The 17,690-nt window shown below is 38.8% G+C and overlaps 2 protein-coding genes across 3 annotated transcripts in view; one reads left to right on the forward strand and one right to left on the reverse strand.

The window, feature by feature from the left end:
• The first annotated feature begins 1,117 nt into the window (after nt 1-1,117).
• Nucleotides 1,118-17,690, forward strand: part of nav2a (neuron navigator 2a) — a 234,295-nt gene continuing 217,722 nt past the window's right edge. For both annotated transcript variants that reach the window (XM_041991998.1, XM_041992006.1), the window contains exons 1-2: nt 1,118-1,249; nt 1,932-2,454. In XM_041991998.1, the coding sequence (XP_041847932.1) occupies nt 2,374-2,454 (81 nt within the window). In that variant the 5' untranslated portion in view covers nt 1,118-1,249; nt 1,932-2,373. The remainder of the gene's footprint in view (nt 1,250-1,931; nt 2,455-17,690) is intronic.
• On the reverse strand, nt 13,353-17,284 carry LOC121644219 (zinc finger BED domain-containing protein 4-like). Its single transcript, XM_041992027.1, has 2 exons — nt 17,056-17,284; nt 13,353-15,838 (listed from the first exon to the last, which is right to left on the reverse strand). Exon 2 carries the CDS (start codon nt 15,832-15,834, stop codon nt 13,981-13,983), a length of 1,854 nt encoding a protein of 617 aa, XP_041847961.1. The 5' UTR covers nt 15,835-15,838; nt 17,056-17,284; the 3' UTR covers nt 13,353-13,980.

The raw sequence follows: 17,690 nt of genomic DNA on the forward strand, positions 1-17,690 counted from the left end.
TTGTAAATTATAAAGCTTCACAAACTAAGTATAGCAATTTATAGGGTTTGAATTAGAACTGAACAGATCCTGTCCATACCATACCAACAAAGACAGTCAATTGATAACTATGCTAATATGAGATAGATAAAGAAAGAGATAAAGATTTATTTGGATTTCCCAAAAATCTGTTTAGCATGAGAGATAGAACAATGTGTCTTAGATGAGGCAAAGTAGATGAATAAAATAAGTGTAATAGTTATTAAACAAGTGGATCATGGACCAAGAAAATTATAGATCAAGTAGGTCAAGTGCTCTCTAGTTTAATATTTATGCCAGCTAATTATTAGCTAAACAGTCTCAACTAATAGCCTTGATTCCATATTAAACAATAATAAACTTGATTTAAGTTGCATGTTGTCATGCATAATGACAATATGTCTGAAGCACAAATGTAAAACACTAAAACAGCCTGGTATTTCTGGATTTCTAGGATCATGATTATTCAGAGTGATCCCATACAGGTATAGTAGTGAGCCAAGACAACCACAAATTACTAAATGACAATTCCAGACTACACTAAATATGTATGTGAATTTATTATTTTTGATCCCGTGGTGGGGGGGAATGAATAAAATTAAACAATAACTAATGGGTTCTGAGCCCTTTAATGAAATTAAACTCACGTATCCGTTTGGAAAATATAACATTTCATCATGTTAACTCAGACCCCTGTAAAACTTTTTGAAGACCCTATTCAGATTCCTTCCTAGCACCTTCTTGAAAAAAAAAAAAAAAGTTGAAAACATTTTTATTCAAGCAGCCACGGTGATTTTCATGACGATGTATTTGTGTTTTGTTTTTTATGCATTTTTTATTTTTATTATTTTTGTTTTTATTAGTCCTTTTGTAAAGCTGTTTGTGTTTTTTTTTTATCTGTGAAAGGTGCTATATAAATACAATTTCCTTTCTTCCATTGCTATGTAGAAATTATAAAACATAAGAAATGTTAAGTTAAATAGAAAAATGAATGACCTCGTATTTTACTTATATTATTTATGAATAGAGAGTTTAAAAATGAAATTGAATGCTACTAAAAGAAAAATAAAAAAGGGTGAATATAAAACGTCCCATGCCACGCAGGTAATTTTACCGACAACACTCAAACGCAACAGCGGGCTGCTCCGCTTGCAGCCAAAGGAGCGGACAGCGCCACGCACGAGGCGGGTATCGCTTCCACCGGGTGTGCAGGAAAACGGAGCAGTGCTGGGTGAGTGGCTTTTCCTTCCTTAGGCACAGTTTTCTAGTGTTTATTTTTCACAGTTGTTTATTTATTGTAGGTGTTTAGTTTCCTGGGGGCTGAGAGCCGCAGCCGGTCTGTCATGCAGCCTGTGAGGTCTCAGATTCTCCTGCAGGGATGCTGCAGTGGCTCAAACCCTCGGCACGCAATTTGTTCCAGATTGTAACTCTTGAATTAATGTTTGTCTGCTGACAATTCAAAGCTGAGTAGCCACGATTACTGCAACTTAAAGCAACTACATTAACTCAGGGCTGGTTTTTGACCAGCTAAAAGTTGCTTATTTGTGTTGGAAAAAATGTTTTTCTTAATGGTGAGAAAAGACCGCACCTGCAGCAATTAGCTGGCAGCTTTTCCCCCTCCCTCCCGCTGATTGTCGCTATGTTCCTCCATACATAGTCCTACTTCTGAATGAATTGTATTCAAAAGTTGTCTTTAGCATACTTTGCGTGTTTAGAAAAACTTTTAAAAAATTGAAATGCCACCCGTGTGATGTAGATTTATGACTTAATCCTGAAAAATGTGTCACGTTTAAATTCCGCTTTGCTTTATCACTTCACTTAACTATTCTTTTTCAAGATAAATACTTCAACTAGCTTTATTTAAAAAATAATTAGCGGCATAGTGTGTTTAATCTGTATTTTTACTTCAACAGATTGATTGGATCTCCAGCAGAAGAGAGGACCAAGATGGTCACAGCCTCCATAAATCTCAACTCTTCACAGCATCTGTGATGTTTTTGGGAGAGAGTGCTATCCAGTTTGTCTCCGGTTCCTTTTCCCTGCTCTGATGCTCGCTTCAGGTCAGTCCCCTGGGACCAGGATCCAAAAACAGAAACCAGTAAGAAGCATTATGACTGACACGCAGCATGTTGCTGAGGTTGGATCCCTCCAGAGACGGATTGTCATGTTTTTCATGAAGCAGAGTTGATGGACAGACAGCTTTTCCTGCTTTTAGATAGACATTCATGTGCCACAACTGGGAATTAAGCAGGAAGGGGACTGAAATACTTTGAGCAGGTATTTCTCGTCATTCCCTGGAAGACCTGCAGTAAAGACTGGATCTTTTAGCTGTGGGGGGAACCATTCTTATGGAAAATGGAGGCAGGAGCAGAGGCTAGTCCGCATCAGCACCAGAGGAGGAAGCCTATGCTGCACGGATTGGAGGACCAGAAAAGGGTGAGTTAATGACTGATGCCTTTACCTTTCTGACGGTGTGGTGCAAACGTGCTCAGGAGTGTGAACAGTTTTCTAATAATAACAGCTAAGTCTTGGTAGACTGATGCATGGGAGATCAAAAAGCAAAATAACCCTGTTTATTAGGTGAAAACAATAAAATTGTGTAAACTGTTCAAGTCTGCAACAAGCATAGCATGATTTTAAAAATGAAGAAATGAGAGGATGAAGTCTATAAACTCTTCTCTGATGCTTTGGTGGTTTGCAGTTCAGATTGATGGAATATGTGATACTGTGACTCATTCTTCCTGTTTCAGCTTCGCTCTGCATTTTCCACATGATGTGGATGTAGTGCTGTTCTTGCATGCAAACCTTGTTAGCCTCATTTCTCCTGCCCTGCGTTTTTATATTCAATACATACTGCAGTTTTGCTTCCAAAATACATACTGTTGCATGCAGCATGCATATTATCAGAGTATTGTTGCTTAATTACCTTGTTGCACAATGATGTTTGAAGCTCTTGCCAACATATTTGTTTTCAGAGGGAAACTTAAAATAATAAGTACAAAGTGTAGGACTGTGCACTTGGGTTATCTGTGCCCTCTCTGTGGCTCAAGCTTCCTGAAGGTACTGCGCATGAGATGCATCTTTGCTGCCCAGTGACCCACTGATGCAGTGCGTCCTGGTTTTCTTGTCACACTGTTGTTTATCTTCATTGTTTTCAAATATGGCAGAATGGGTTGTGTATAGCAGCACATAACCTTCGAAAGTTTGACTTTGGCTGAAGGATTACATCATTCAATGCAAATTTGCAATTCTACACTCTTGAAAACATATTAAAAAAAAATCTGAAAAATCTTTCTACTTTGCCTTGTATCTTAGGAGGAGTTGATGTTTTTACCTGACAAGGTGAAGTTTTGATTGGTACCAGCTCTAGGCAAAAAAAAAAAAAAAAAAGAAAAAAAAGAAGTAGATGTCTGATTGAGAGTGCATTCATCTTCATTTTAAGGTCAAGGAAGAATCAACCCCTGCTCTGTTGCAGTGAGCACTGATGCAGCTCACTTACATTGTCGGTGCTAATGTCCAGTTCACTGTTAACATTGCATTTATAGCTAAACTAGTAAGACAGGGGGATCCACACTTTTTTTTTTTGGGTGGATTTCCAACATGTGGTGACCTCAGTTCAGAGCAGCTGAACACTGGTCAGCTATTGAGGCTGTTGAAGTCACTGTTAAAGGCTAGTTTTGTTTTTTTTGTTTTTTTTTGACCACTGGAAATGAATAACTTTTAAAACTCCAGGGTGAAGATATCTAATGACAGTGGTTACAGCGCTGACATGTAGACAGGGACTCTGAGTGATTTTGGTTTCCCATGTGGAATGGTGTGCCGCTATCTCTCTGAATTGGTGCCAGTATACCTGCCTGTCTCTCCTTTGTGGACGTGGAAGGGGGGATTGCCAGAAAATGTCAAAGCTAACCATGTTAGGAGTTTTTATGTGTGTGATTAAAGGTGTAGAAATCACACTTACTACGTTGAAGATTGAAGGTGTCAGGGGGAACTAAGCAGCTCACTCCTGGTTGGTGGTTTTGGATTAGGCCTAGGATGTTCAGTGGTGCTGTATGAAGAGTATTAAAGTTATTGGGACTATGCGGCTGTGTGTGTTGATACAGTTACCACATAAGTTTGAATCTCCAAATGTCAGGTCAACTTTCTGCAGTTGGTATGCCAGTGGTCAGATGTAAAAAAAAAAAAAAAAAAGAATATTTTTTTATTTATTTATTTTTCCATGCCCTCTCTGTTTCTGCACCTGTAAATTATTGGTTCAATCAGGTGTGTTAAATGAGTCACTTGGGAATATGTAGAACATGAATATTAACTGATGTGCCCAAAAGTCCCAGCTGCTGTTTTCCAATTTCTCACACTGTTGAGTATCTCACTGGATGCCAAGTAACTCACAGAGCAGCTAAAGGATCTGAGCTTTTTTTTTTCTTCTTCTTTGTTATCGTTGCTATGGTAATCAAACCTGATACCATTCATAAAATGATTCTTTTTCCTTGACCTTTGCATCCTCAGTTTGTTAGCAGTGACATATCTAGATTTCATTAGAAGCCTCAGTTACAGCTGCAAACGTGGCAGCATCATCAGTTGGAAACCAGACGAGACCAGATGCTGGGACTCCCTGGGGAAAAGAGGTTGTGGTAGACTGAGCCAATACTCACCTTCCCTCTTAATGGACATCAACCACCTTAAATAAATTGAAAGCACTGGTGTAGTAGCGTTGACACAGAGGCTCCCGTTGTTGAATTACCTCAAGCTTCCATGCAGCAACATTCAGTGTCCCTCAGCAATTACCTAGGCTTTGTGAGTTTGAGATCCTGCATGTGATACTCGCCCCGTAGGAGGTAATTGGATTTTATTCTCTTTGTGGCTTTACTATGTCACATGTTCCTCGCTCCATATATTAATGTTCATTGAGTAGCCATAATAGACCTACATGGAAAGGCAGAAAGCGTTGGAGGTTGTATTCAGGGACGAATTGTAATGTGGTAAATCTGGGCTCTGTGTTTGATGGAGCAGAACTGCAGACTTTATCAAAAGAAACACACCTGTCTGTAGTAGTCTGATATTCAGTGAACATTTATTCTCATTGATTCTTTAGTGCAATGTATTTTCTGAGCACAGAGTTAAATTCAATTCACATTTATTTATAAAGCACATTTACAGCAACCTCAGTTGGCCAAAGTGCTGTACAAAGCAGAGCAGTCAAAAGACCAAAGCTAAAATAAAAATAAAATAAACCAATTTAACTCATAAAACAAATTACAAAACAAAATAACATAAAATTCATTAATATAGCATAAAACACATAATAAAATAAAAACTCAGTTCAAATGCTCAAGGTTTTTATTAATGATTTAAAATGCCCCACGCTTTGTGCTGATCTAATGTTAAAGGGCAGGCTGTTCCAAAGTCTGAAAAAGATCCATCACCTCTGCCTTTTAACCTGGTTCTAGGAACTGTGAAGAGCAACTGACTTGATGATCTCAGTGCTCTGACAGGACTGTGGGAAGATAAAAGCTCTGATAAATAAGGTGGTGCTGTGCTATTAAGACTTGATTAAGGTCCAGAGAAGACAATGAACCTCTTATTTAAGTCTTTTTTTTTTGTCTCTGGAAAGTTCAAAAGGTCTGTCAGATTTTTATTTTGTTCAACTGGAGATTTATTTGGAGGAGCAAATCTCACATTCTGGTAAACTGTGCCAGCTGAGTACCAGGTGTTGCTTGTTGGCTTCCCCATCTCTGGGCATGATACTCTAAGTGTGTGTGTGTGCACAAAAATTATACATACTGAAAAGCTAAAGTCAGAGGTTTTTAGTTTACCTGAATTATTTCTCTCTCATAACTAGGGCTGGGCGATATGACCTAAAAAAAAAATCCCTGATTTCTTTTATAGCCTAATCCGATTTTAATAGATTTTTTTCTTTTCTTTCACAAAACATAAATAAACTCAGTAAAATTTTTTATTTATTTATATGAATGAATGCCAGCAAAAATAAAGCATATAATGTCATAACTTTTCCACCACATAAACAACTATATATCTTACCTAGAAATATGCAACACAACTGCATCCGTGATCTTTTCATCTGGATCCTTATCATACAGGAGCCAATGCAGAAATAATTCCCCTGGTTGTCTCTTAACTTGTGTTTGTGGGCTAATGTTGACTTCTGCATCTTGTAGAAAGCAGCATTTCTAACTGCAGTTATACACACAGCTACATACCAGGTATGAGTGAAAGGTCACTTCACTGAAAATCTGTCAGACAAACACCGTTCTGGTGTGGAGGGAGCGCTATGTCTGCTGCTAACTATGGAAAAAAAATCCTGATTTTCATAAAAATAAATAATGTAAATGTAAATAAAAATGTAAATGTTAACGTAAATGAATAAATCGCCAGAAATGGAAAATTCGATTTATCGATTTTATCGATTAATCGCCAGCTCTACTCATAACCGTCTCAGACCTCAGAACATATTTATGTTGGCATTGTTAGGCAATACAACCACTAGAGGGCAGTGTAGAGTTCAGACAATAAAAAACTTGGTGATGATGGAGGTGATCGTGATAATGTACATTTTTTACAGTCAGACACAGTCAGACATAAAAAGAGGCAGCGCATGGCGGTGTTGTGTTATGTATGCATGTATGTATGTTCTTTTCGCTTGTAGAGCTATGCTGGGCAACACTGCCCCCGCAGGTTCTGTTGGTACTGCTCCGTTTACTCTGTCTGGCTACGCATCCACATCCTCTTGAGAATGGACTGAAATGTAAAGGACACAGGAGACAGAGGGATCCATCTATATGCTTATGTGTATTTAACGTAGAGCGTAAATAATGCTTAAGGAGGAAGGAGAGTAGGTTGATGGTGCAGTTACACAAAATGCTTGCGACTGAACACCTTTTATCTCTTTACTAAAACACTCATCACTTCCTTCTTGAATTTTTGCATTAACATTAGTTGGGTAGAAACAGTTGTGGCTCGGACTAAAATTTACCCTTTTACATGATCATTTTCATGCACGCCATTTTTCTGGTTGCCATGGTTACATGTAAACACAGCAGCCTGTTCTAAAAATGTGTCACTTGCTAGCTAGGTGTAGCTAACAAAATTTGGTTGAGGTTTGAAATCAAAACTTTTTAAGGGAATTGGAGGAAAAAAGCATCTTTAGGATTACAGTATGTTGTTTGCACACATTTGTTTCTTAAACAGTTGATATATTTTAAGGATGCTTTTTTTAAACAAAACTTTTTAAATTTCAATTTAAAATTTAATTTAAACTTTTTAATTTAAAAAATACTTTATTGTAATTCCAACTATATTTGATCACATTTAAATTTTTAATATTCAGGATAATCAGGAAAATCCCTAACATTATAGATAATTACATAAATTTATAATATAATGCTGAAAATTAATAGGAAATAAGCCTTTAATGTCCAATGTGATCATATTACTATTATTTTTCATACCTTGTGACCCCTTTGTTTTACAGAACTGTTTTGCATGAAATGAAGTAGGAGAAATTAAAATTCCTGTGAACTGCAGGTCTAGATGGGCATGATTAATTTACTGGAAAGCAGGAAAAGAGAAGCTGCTGCGAGCTGATCTGATTAACTCCGGCTGAAGTGTGGGTTGGACAGCTGGTGTATCTCTGCCTCCTATACAGCTCGGTCCTGTTAGTTAATGCAAATGAGACATTTAATTCTATGTTAGTGAGCTGCTCTTTGATTTATATCCTGACCTCACAGTGAATTGTTGTAGATGCAGTGCAGAATTACAGCACAAATATAAACATCATGGTACAAACCAGTGACTGGAAGAATACTAGTTTAAAAAAAGACAAGATTTGAAGCACAAACCTTATTTTTAATAGAAAGTATGCAAATTATAACCTTCTCCTATAAGAAATATGGAGGACATTCAGAGGATGATGGAGAACACTGTGTGATGGAATCTATTATTGATGCAGCTCAATGAGAATCATAAGCAATCTGACACTAATTGCTCAATCAGAGCCACTGGAAATTATGTATTTATTTTCACCAGTCCTTTCTGACTGCTCATTAAAGAGTGTTTGATATGGTTGGGTGGGGTTCTGTGGCATAATGAGGTGTTTACAGTGGATGTGTGAGCTGCAGTTATTCTTTAACCGCCCCATAATTAGCTGAGAGACACAGATGAGTGGGAAACCTTGCATGGCTTTGTTTATTTCCTTCAGAAGATGGACTTAATCCTCAACCTCTGGACACAGTTCACACTCAGTGGGAGAGGCTTTAGAGTTTATTCTAACAGCTGCAAGGCTCCAGTGACTCCAAGCTTTAAAATGGCCCACTGAGACATTTTTATTTATTTATTTTTGAGAATAGGATACAAACTTTATTTGTTGTTGAAGTCAAAGCACTCAACTCAAACAGGGCAAATCCAAAATACAGACATGAAATTATCATTATAACAATTCGTTAGGGAAGAACAGTTAGTGCTTACAGCATCTGTCGAACAGAATAGAAATACCTTATTAATCCCTTCAGAGAGCCCTCAGGGAAATTTGGGAAAATCTGTAAAACAATCCATAAAAATGTGCTATTAAAGTTAAGCTATCATCTTTGTTCATATGTCCATACATACTCCCATCACCTTGTTATTGGTGTGTTTTTAAAAGATTCACCATGCTCATCTTCACTCTTTTTCAGGCTTCTTGCTCAAGATCCCCCAGAGGTAAATCCTGGCCTGATTTTGATATTCAGTTCTTTCAGCACATTTTTGGGTCTGTAGGGGGGGTTCTCTTAAATAAGCCTGTGAAGACTCTGGCATCCTGAATCACCTTAACTGAGTTTTTCCTCTCAAACTTGGAGTGTTTCCTTCCATTTATCTGAAATCTTCAGTGTTATATGAACAATGTCTTAATTACTGGAAATATGAGAAGTGTTGTATCATTTGGGAGCTTTTATGCAGCAGTTACACAGTTGGAAGAAATTAAATGCTGCCTGATTCACTACTGCATTGAAGCACTTTGTTTTAAAACATTTAGTTGTAAAATCAAGGTTTGACATCTGCAGTTACTCGGCTCACAAAACTTAATCATTCCACTCAGATGTTCTTCCTTCATGATTATAATAACTTAACGATGCATTCAGCATGTGGTCCATTTTATCCATGATCCCGTGTGCTCCTGATACGGATGTGAAAGATGCAGAACAAAGAATCCTCTATAAAAACCTTCATCTGGAGGTGACATATGTCCTCCATGTGGTGAACCATACTTTTATTAAGTGTCTAATAAGTCATTTTTGTAAAGAGGGCATTTTTTGTTTAGATAAACTTTGTCCCAAAGTTGACAGAAACCCTTCTTTGGCTCAGCAATAAATTCAATTCACAATGTAATGCATTAAAACACATTTAAAGCAACATGACTGAACTCCTGGATCTTCTCTGAGCTATCTGCAGCCAGTAAAAGTCAGTCTGATGTTGACTCTTGTCTTGTCTCTAGCTCTGTCAGTGACATCCTCTTGGGTTTCTTTGCTGAATCAGCCATGGTGAGCATCCTAAATGGCCAGTGTGTTGATATCTAGTTGCTGTTGTGTGATGTAAAGCAAAGTGCAGCTGTCATGCTATGCTCTGAGCTAGAACACAGTTTTGAAGATTTCTCAGCTCTGGGATGCTGCAGCGCATTGACAGGTCCAGGTATGTATGTAATGATTGTCCATAAGTCAGAAGTACAGAACTTTAAGCTTTGAAATTTATGTAAAAAAATAAAAAAATAATAGTAAACATAGATAAATATGTGTCAATTTTTATTGTTTGGAATGATTACTATTGTGGGACTACTGCTAATCCTTAATAAAATTATATTTAGCACTGAAGGCTGTAAATTAGAATTGTCTCTTTGGTTATTTGACAAATAAATAAATATATTGAGATATATATCGTGTATCGTGATTCAGGGAAAAAATATCGAGATATAAGATTTAGTTCATATTGCCCAGCCCTAATTGCTTTAACACCTGCCTGATAGAAGCAACTGGAAAGATTTTTAGAGCAGGTGAGATGGGTTCTGTGTGAACAGGGTGGCTTTCCTGATCAGAGTGGTTATACAGTTCAGAGGAATGAGTTGACGAGCTGGTGATTTTGCTACCCTGATATACTTTGCTGCAGAGTTTTGCTTTGTGTTTTAACAAAGTTCTAAAATTGTATATTATAAATTGAGAGTGGAGTTGGTGAGTGAATGAGTGGTAAACAAGAGTGATTTTGGGAAACTTTGCAAAGGTCTAAGTTGTAAAGTTATGAGATTCTTTTGCGTAAAATCATTTTGTTTGGAAATATGTATTTGAACAATTGTTTGCTCAAGATGGATCATACAAGATGGATCATACATACTGCCTTTTTAAAAAATGTGAAGGAGTAATCTGAAATGACAGTGTGCTGAATTGAGACGTGTCTTCCCAAAAGATTACCAAGGCCACAGAAAACGACATCGTAATTCCGGCTCCTTTTCAACCATGGACATTTGGCCAAGGTCTGTGTGGGTAAAACCTCCTTTAGCTGCCAACCTGTTCAATACTGAATCACCTGTGCTAACTGCTAACCACCACACAGACTGCTGCAGTCAGCACCCTCCTAAATTATTTTCTCTACCCATTCAGACCCACTGCTCAGTGTGCAAAAGCTGTGAAGTGTCAAGGTTTTCTGGATTACTTGGAGCTAAAACCTTCATTTTATCACACTGATGAAATAAAAATCATTACTGTGGTAAAACCTTCAGTTTATATTGCATATTATTTATTTTGCACTTTATATTATCTATATATTTTTAAAAAGTGCAGCTCTCACGATGCATAATGTTTGAAAGATTACAAAGATTCCTGGTCTGTGCAAACCAGGACATGAGTTATATGTTGCATCGATAGGTTAGTTAGACAGTAGAGTTTGTTGGAGCAATGACCTTTGTTTTTACTCTTAAAAGGAAGCAAGGCAGCCTTCTGACCTCAAGTTGAAACATCTATCAGACTTTGGCAATTAGCATCTTGAAGCATCTCTCCTCTGCTGTGTTGGCTTGTTGCCTGGATATGGAAAGCGACTGGAGGGGTGACAATTTGTCATTGACAGGGTTTGATTGATAATGTGTGCCAAGGGCCTGCAACGCTGGTATCTGAAACTAATTGAATGTAATATCTAAGAGATAGGATGGCCCAATGACAAATGAGCAGCCTTGTGAGATTGTTTAGAGCCTATTGTAGACATTTGAGTCCCTTTTTAAACAATAGGCGTTTTCCAGCCAGCTCCTCACTACAATGCTCAGATATTTGATCATCTTTAGTGAACATTGTGGCAAGCTCTCATGATTTTATTGACATTGGTATTCAGTGGTGGAACTGAATGTAAACCTTTTTCTTTTTAATATTTTCATTAAATCTATGAAGAATGGGCGCATGTAGCGGGTTCTAGAGGGCTCTGGAGGGTTCTGGAGGGTCTCAGTGTGATGCTGTTTCCTTGCTAGAGATGAGCCTGTTCTTTAGGCTTTTCTTGCAGACCAGGCAGCTGCAGAAGAGAGATGGGGGGATTTATTTTGTGAAGGACTGTGTTTGCCCAGTCATGCAGCACTGACGAGCACTGGGGCTCAGGGGTTTGGTTTGGGGGGGAAGGGGAGTCGATGGGGGTCAGAGAGTGGAGGCAGGACAGGCATGGAGATCTGAGGCTGGGGGTGGGGAGGATGCTGCCACCACTGAGGATGCTGGTTGGTCCTCCGGAGCCATCTGGTCATCACCCTTTCCCCGTGCCCTGAGGGATGGTGAAGGACAGGTGGCAGGGGCTGGCTGGGATGGCCTGGACTTCAACTACAGCGTGGTGTGGTTGAGTTGGTGGGCCTAATACAGACCCCCTCACATAACACAGTCCTGCTCAGCTTCAAGTCAAGAAAAGACATCTTTGATGACCAAAAAAAGCCTTTGACGTCAAATCTTGCAGGATTATTGAGTGTTGTTGTTTTTAACATTTTGATAATTACAAATTTTGTACTTTCAGATTAGCTAAACTGAGACACATTTAACTGCAAAGATGCAAATATTAAAAGAATTCTGACTATGGCCAAAATCATCTAAAATACTATATTTAAATACACTATTTCCTCATCTTTTCCTAAATTGGATAAACAGTTTTCTATGATGTGTAGCTTTTTAAGCAAGAATAATGATTGTATTTGAAGTGCACACATCATCACAGCACATTTTGTCCTTCAATTTTCTACTGTGTGACAGCTTGAATCTATACAGCCAAAAAGTGGCGCTGTAAGACAACCAGCAGGGCAACTGATGGTCTGATTCTCCTGACTTGCACAGCGTTGTAATCCATGTCTGGGGGTCAGTGGGCAGGATCTGGTTCAGTCTGGTTCAGGGGAGGTGGTCAGCTGATGAACAGGTGCTTTAGCTCACTCCTGTGGTGATGGGATTTCCTCTGTGCCCCTGTACAAACTACATTTTTCTTTTTTTCTTCTTTGTTTTGCCATATATCATCGTAGCAGGTGGTGTTGAATTGGGAACAGCTTTTACAAATTAAGGACTCTTTGTCTTTTGGTTTTCAGTGAATAATGAGGTTATAATTAAAGTTGAGAATCAGCATTTGTCATATCTGGGCAGAGCTTATGCTGAAGGGGTCCACCCTTATCATGCATATATTATCATGATAACTACTGCTACTTGATCTGTTTAATTTTTTGAAAGAGCCATTATTTTTGATGGGTTTGTGCCTGTGGATATTTTGGCTATTTTTTTAGCTATGAGTGTTTTTTTCATGTCAAACTAATAAAAAATTAATATAATTTATGTTCAGCACCTGTTTTGAAAGCTTCAGGCTCAGGTTGGAGACATATGTGACTGGAATAGAGAGAAACAAGAAAGCAAGATACTGATAAGAAAAGCAAAGGGCTTCCTCTATCTTTTGTTTTTGCTGTGGTGTGAACACATTTAAAAACATGGGGCCATCAGATCAGCATGTATGATACTGGAAGTGGGTTCTTCTTTGCCTCATTGGTTTAGTGTGGGTCCACTTCAGTCTTTGTTCCAGACAGACAAAGACCCCGTTATCTTGAGTCTACAGAGCATGTGTTTAAAAGAGGTTGTCCCAGCTTCTCCACATTATGTTTTTGACAGTCTCTTCTAGAGATCGACCGATATTGGTTTTTCTATAGCCGATGCCGATGCCGATGTTTAGAAGTTAGGGTCAGCCGATGGCCGATATGTGCTGCCGATTTTTTTGGCCGATTTTTAGTGCCGATATCTTGAAGTTTTACCCTTTATTTGCATGCTAAAATGTCACACTAATAAGTGGATGCACATTCCAAAACTTAACATTATCATTTATTGAACACAATTTCTTGAAAATGTATTTTGTGCACTGCAAGTATTAAAATAAAATATGTATCCAAACAAATCAATAAACTGACCAAATATAACATAAATAAAACAGATAACATAAAAAATGTATATGATTTACATATAAGTTTAAGGGCATTTATCAAAAAGAATTTTTAAAATTTGTTGGAACATAAATGTATACTTAAATATACATTTAAATTAAATCAAAATGACTTTCTATACAAAAATCAATTAAACAGAAAAATATAAATAAATAAAATATATAAAAAATAAATAATAGCAGTGCGGCAAACACACCCAGCCAACAATATTTGTGTTTGGTATAAATGACAGAACATCTAAAGTGCATTCTAATTTTCAGCTTTTTTGTAACTTTCAGCATTTTTATATGAAACAGTGAATAAACTTAAAGGTTTTTGTGCACTTGACTTAGCAGCGTCATACATTTTTTGTGCAAATAACAGCAGCAAACCCTTCATTTTTTAGTAAAGGAAATTATGTAAACATTGCAGAACAATATGAAAGGAATGTGCTTTAATTTTAACTCAGCTGCAGACCCCGAGTCTTCCTTACTCTACCCATCTTTCACTGAAAGTTCTCAGTACTCCCAGTTTAAGAACGACAGGTTGTCATGCAGGAAACACAAATGTTCTGCATGTTCTCCTGTGAGCCGGCTCCTCTTGTTGTCATAAATATTCCCAATCTCACTAAATACTCGCTCACTGGGAACAGAGGAGGGGGGTGGACAGAGAAATTTCCTTGCCAGTGGTGCAAGAAGGTGTAGGCGGGATGCATTCTGTTTCCACCATTCCAGTGGCTGACCACTCTGTCTGTCAATCAGTGGCTCACGGAGGTACTGATGCAGCTGCTCAGAGATGTGATGCTCTTCGTCACTTTCCTGAGTAGGAGATCCATGAGGCCTCAAGATGTTGGCATACATTTGTTGAAGAACACTGGGGGGACCGGGTAATTCTTCATTTTCGACCCTTATTTGTTTCGGATCTGGTCCTTGGTCTTCTGTTGTAGCAATTTTCAGTTGTTCAGACACAATGGCATGCTCCTCTTTTATCCATTGTTTTGCCTTGGTCAGTGTGTCCACTGCAAAAAAGACATGATCCTTGTAACGAGGGTCCAGTAGTGTTGCTACCACCAAACATTTTGTCTCCTCCATCCTTGCAAATCTTTTCTGCAAGCTTTGCAGCATGGTTTCTCTTAGTGTTTTAATCCCCCTCGTGTTAGGACCCTCTGCCTGAAGCATCATCTTCAGCACCACAATGCTTGGGATAACACTGGAGATGGAAGCCTCAGACCTGCTGATCTCAAGGGTGACTTCCTCAACAGGTTCCAATGAGTCAATCAAATTGGAAACTATGTCCCATTGCTCTGCCGCAGGCGTAGCAATTTTTCCATATTCCCCAGCATACACATTGAGTGCTCGTTTCTGCTCCAGCATCCTCTTCATCATGTGAAGTGTGGAGTTCCAGCGAGTGGGTTCGGACTGTATGATACTGTGCTGGGGGAGGCCAAGATCTTTTTGAATTTTTTTCAGATTCTGTTTTGCAAGAACAGAGTGGTTGAAATGTTTAGCTATATTCTTTAGCTTGGCATTAACGTCCTGCACCACACGCTGACTGTTGAGGCCATCGTTCACCACAAGCTGTATGGTGTGTGCGCTGCAGCTGAGATCAGGCATTTCTGCCAGTCTGAGTCCCTTAACCATATTAGCACCACTGTCACGGAGCACAAGTACAACCCTGTCGTGGCTGATGTCCCAGTACTTCAGCAGGCTAATGAACATGTTACTGATGTACTCCCCGGTGTGTGAGCCAGACATGGCCTTGGCATTTAGGACAACTTGTTTCCTTTTCCAGTTGTCGTCAATAAAATGACATGTTAGACTCATCAGGGCTTCAGTGTCCCCAGACCAACAGTCTGTTGTGAAAGACAGAAAAGGACCAGCATCCTCTGCAATCAGTACTTTTATTTTCTTCTCAACTTTGGCAACTATACCATCTAGGATGTCTGTGCGGTAGTGCTTCTCAGTTTTTATGTTGTATCTGGGCTCCATTGCAGCCACCAGCCTACGAAACCCAATACCCGAGACAAATGTAAATGGCTGATTGTCTGTAGCAATCATTTCAGTAACTAAAGTGTCAAGTTGTTTTGACCTTGGATCCGAATTCTGCCACTTGCGTTTGGCATCAAACATTTCTGTGAGAGTTGGCTGAGATACATTAGCTTTAGAGAAAGCTGCTTGTTCTTTTTCTTTTTGTGCCTCTTTGTAAGCCTGGAGGTGGTGACACTTCAGGTGACTCCACAAATTTGTTGTGTTTTTCTTGTTGGCTTTTTCAGCTCCCAGGCTCACAAGTCCATCACAGATGTTGCACCTGGCTTTCCCTTGAGTAGGCTCGGTAAAATGCTGCCACACTGGATTCGTTTTTTGTTCAGCCATAAGTCTAAACAGAAGAAATATTCATGGTTAGCATTTTAGTAGTATGTTCATATTCAGTTCAGTATATAATTCCAATATTTGATACACATTAAAACAATTACACTCTAATTGCATAAAAAGAAAAATCTACTAATGTGTTGTTTTTGTTCTTAACAGATTGCTTACAAGTTGCACCCCAAATTACCATCTAGTAATAACCAAAAAATAAATAAACTTGTTGCACAGCCTTGCATAAGGATAATAACTGTAGATAGATAGATAGATAGATAGATAGATAGATAGATAGGTCCTCATACAAGGCTGTGCAACATGATAAAGTTTATTTATTTTTTTGGTGATTACTAAATTGTAATTTGGTTTGCAACTTGTAACTACATATATGTAGTCATTGGTTGGAACACGTCACTTTATTATTATTATTATTAATAATGGATTAATTAATGAATTTATTTATTTATGTATTTATTACTTTACACATCACATTCTGATCAGACAGAAGTCATTTAAGGTTACATTTCCGATAGAACAGGTCTTTACCTCGTTCTTTTATTAAACAAACTAAATAGCCTTATGTTATTTGTCCTATTTGAACAACGGCATGTCATTTCTGTCTCTACATTCACATCTGCTGTCGGCGCACAGCAGCCCGATGCCAGTACACACACACAGACACGTGCGCACACAAACAGGTCCGCACACTAACACACACACAGATGCACATACAAGTGAGCACACGCTAACCAGCGGATAGAGAGAGCCTGTTGTTTTGCTCGCTGTTGCTGTTAATATCTGTGGCTTTTGCTCATGACATGCTAGTTCGATAGACTTAACTTCACTGCTAAGCTAGGCTAACGGTAGAGAATGCCTTTATGTTATGATACAAATAGTCCGCTTCCCAGAAACTCCCTCCTACACGAACGCATTTTAAAGCCACACGTTTTAAACATGAAAAATAGCAGGGTGTGGCTCGTAAATGTGCTTGTTTACAGAATTACCGTTAACATAGCTTAAAAAGCGAATGATGTGTGGGAGACATCGGCTTTAATAGAATTTGTTCGTGTAGGGGGACTTTGTGGCAAGCGGACGATTTGTGGCATAACACCATTTCTTTGCTACTCGTTCTTTCTTTCACAAAGTGAAGCAACACTTCATATAGTTCACTAGTAACATATACTGGTGTATATGTACATAGGACTTGAAATATCTGAATTTAAGCCTTACCTTTATCTCCGAGGAGTGTTGTTAACAGTAAGCAAAAGTTTTGTCTTGGGGTCCTTCACATGCTGCAGCAGCCCAATGGCAGCGCACGCCACTAGTTACACGGGGCTGCCCGCGGATGTGCCTGACTTTAAATCGGCGCTGGTAAACACGGATATCGGCCGATGCCGATACCTTAAAAAAGGGCAAATATCGGCCCGATATATCGGTAGACCGATAAATCGGTCGACCTCTAGTTCCCTCTCATCTTCATCCGAGGAAATTCCGTTGGAATTCAATTTTACACACCAGGAATTTTCCAAGTGATAAGGAGGGATGAGGGGTAGAAAGGTGCTGTTTTTCATCTGTAACTCCTGAGTGTGGAGCTGGAGGTTCTTCTTGTTCTTCCCGCCAGTCTCCCTCAAACACATTCCCTCCACAGCCTCTTAACCTCAGCCCTGTCTCAATCACTAAGTCCATGGAGTAAATCCGCCGCATTTGGAGAGGAATCCTAATAGTCAAGGTTGTATTCAACCCCCCAGACAAAGTAAAGCGGAGGAGAGGGAAGGTGAACAAGCTTTTGCTACAGTTGCCACCTTTTGTTACCAGAAGTGATTTCCAGGATGTCTTGTTCAGTGAAATATTGCTGCACACTGTTT

Source organism: Melanotaenia boesemani, chromosome 1 (assembly GCF_017639745.1).
Source record: "Melanotaenia boesemani isolate fMelBoe1 chromosome 1, fMelBoe1.pri, whole genome shotgun sequence".
Classification (NCBI taxonomy): Eukaryota; Metazoa; Chordata; class Actinopteri; order Atheriniformes; family Melanotaeniidae; genus Melanotaenia; species Melanotaenia boesemani.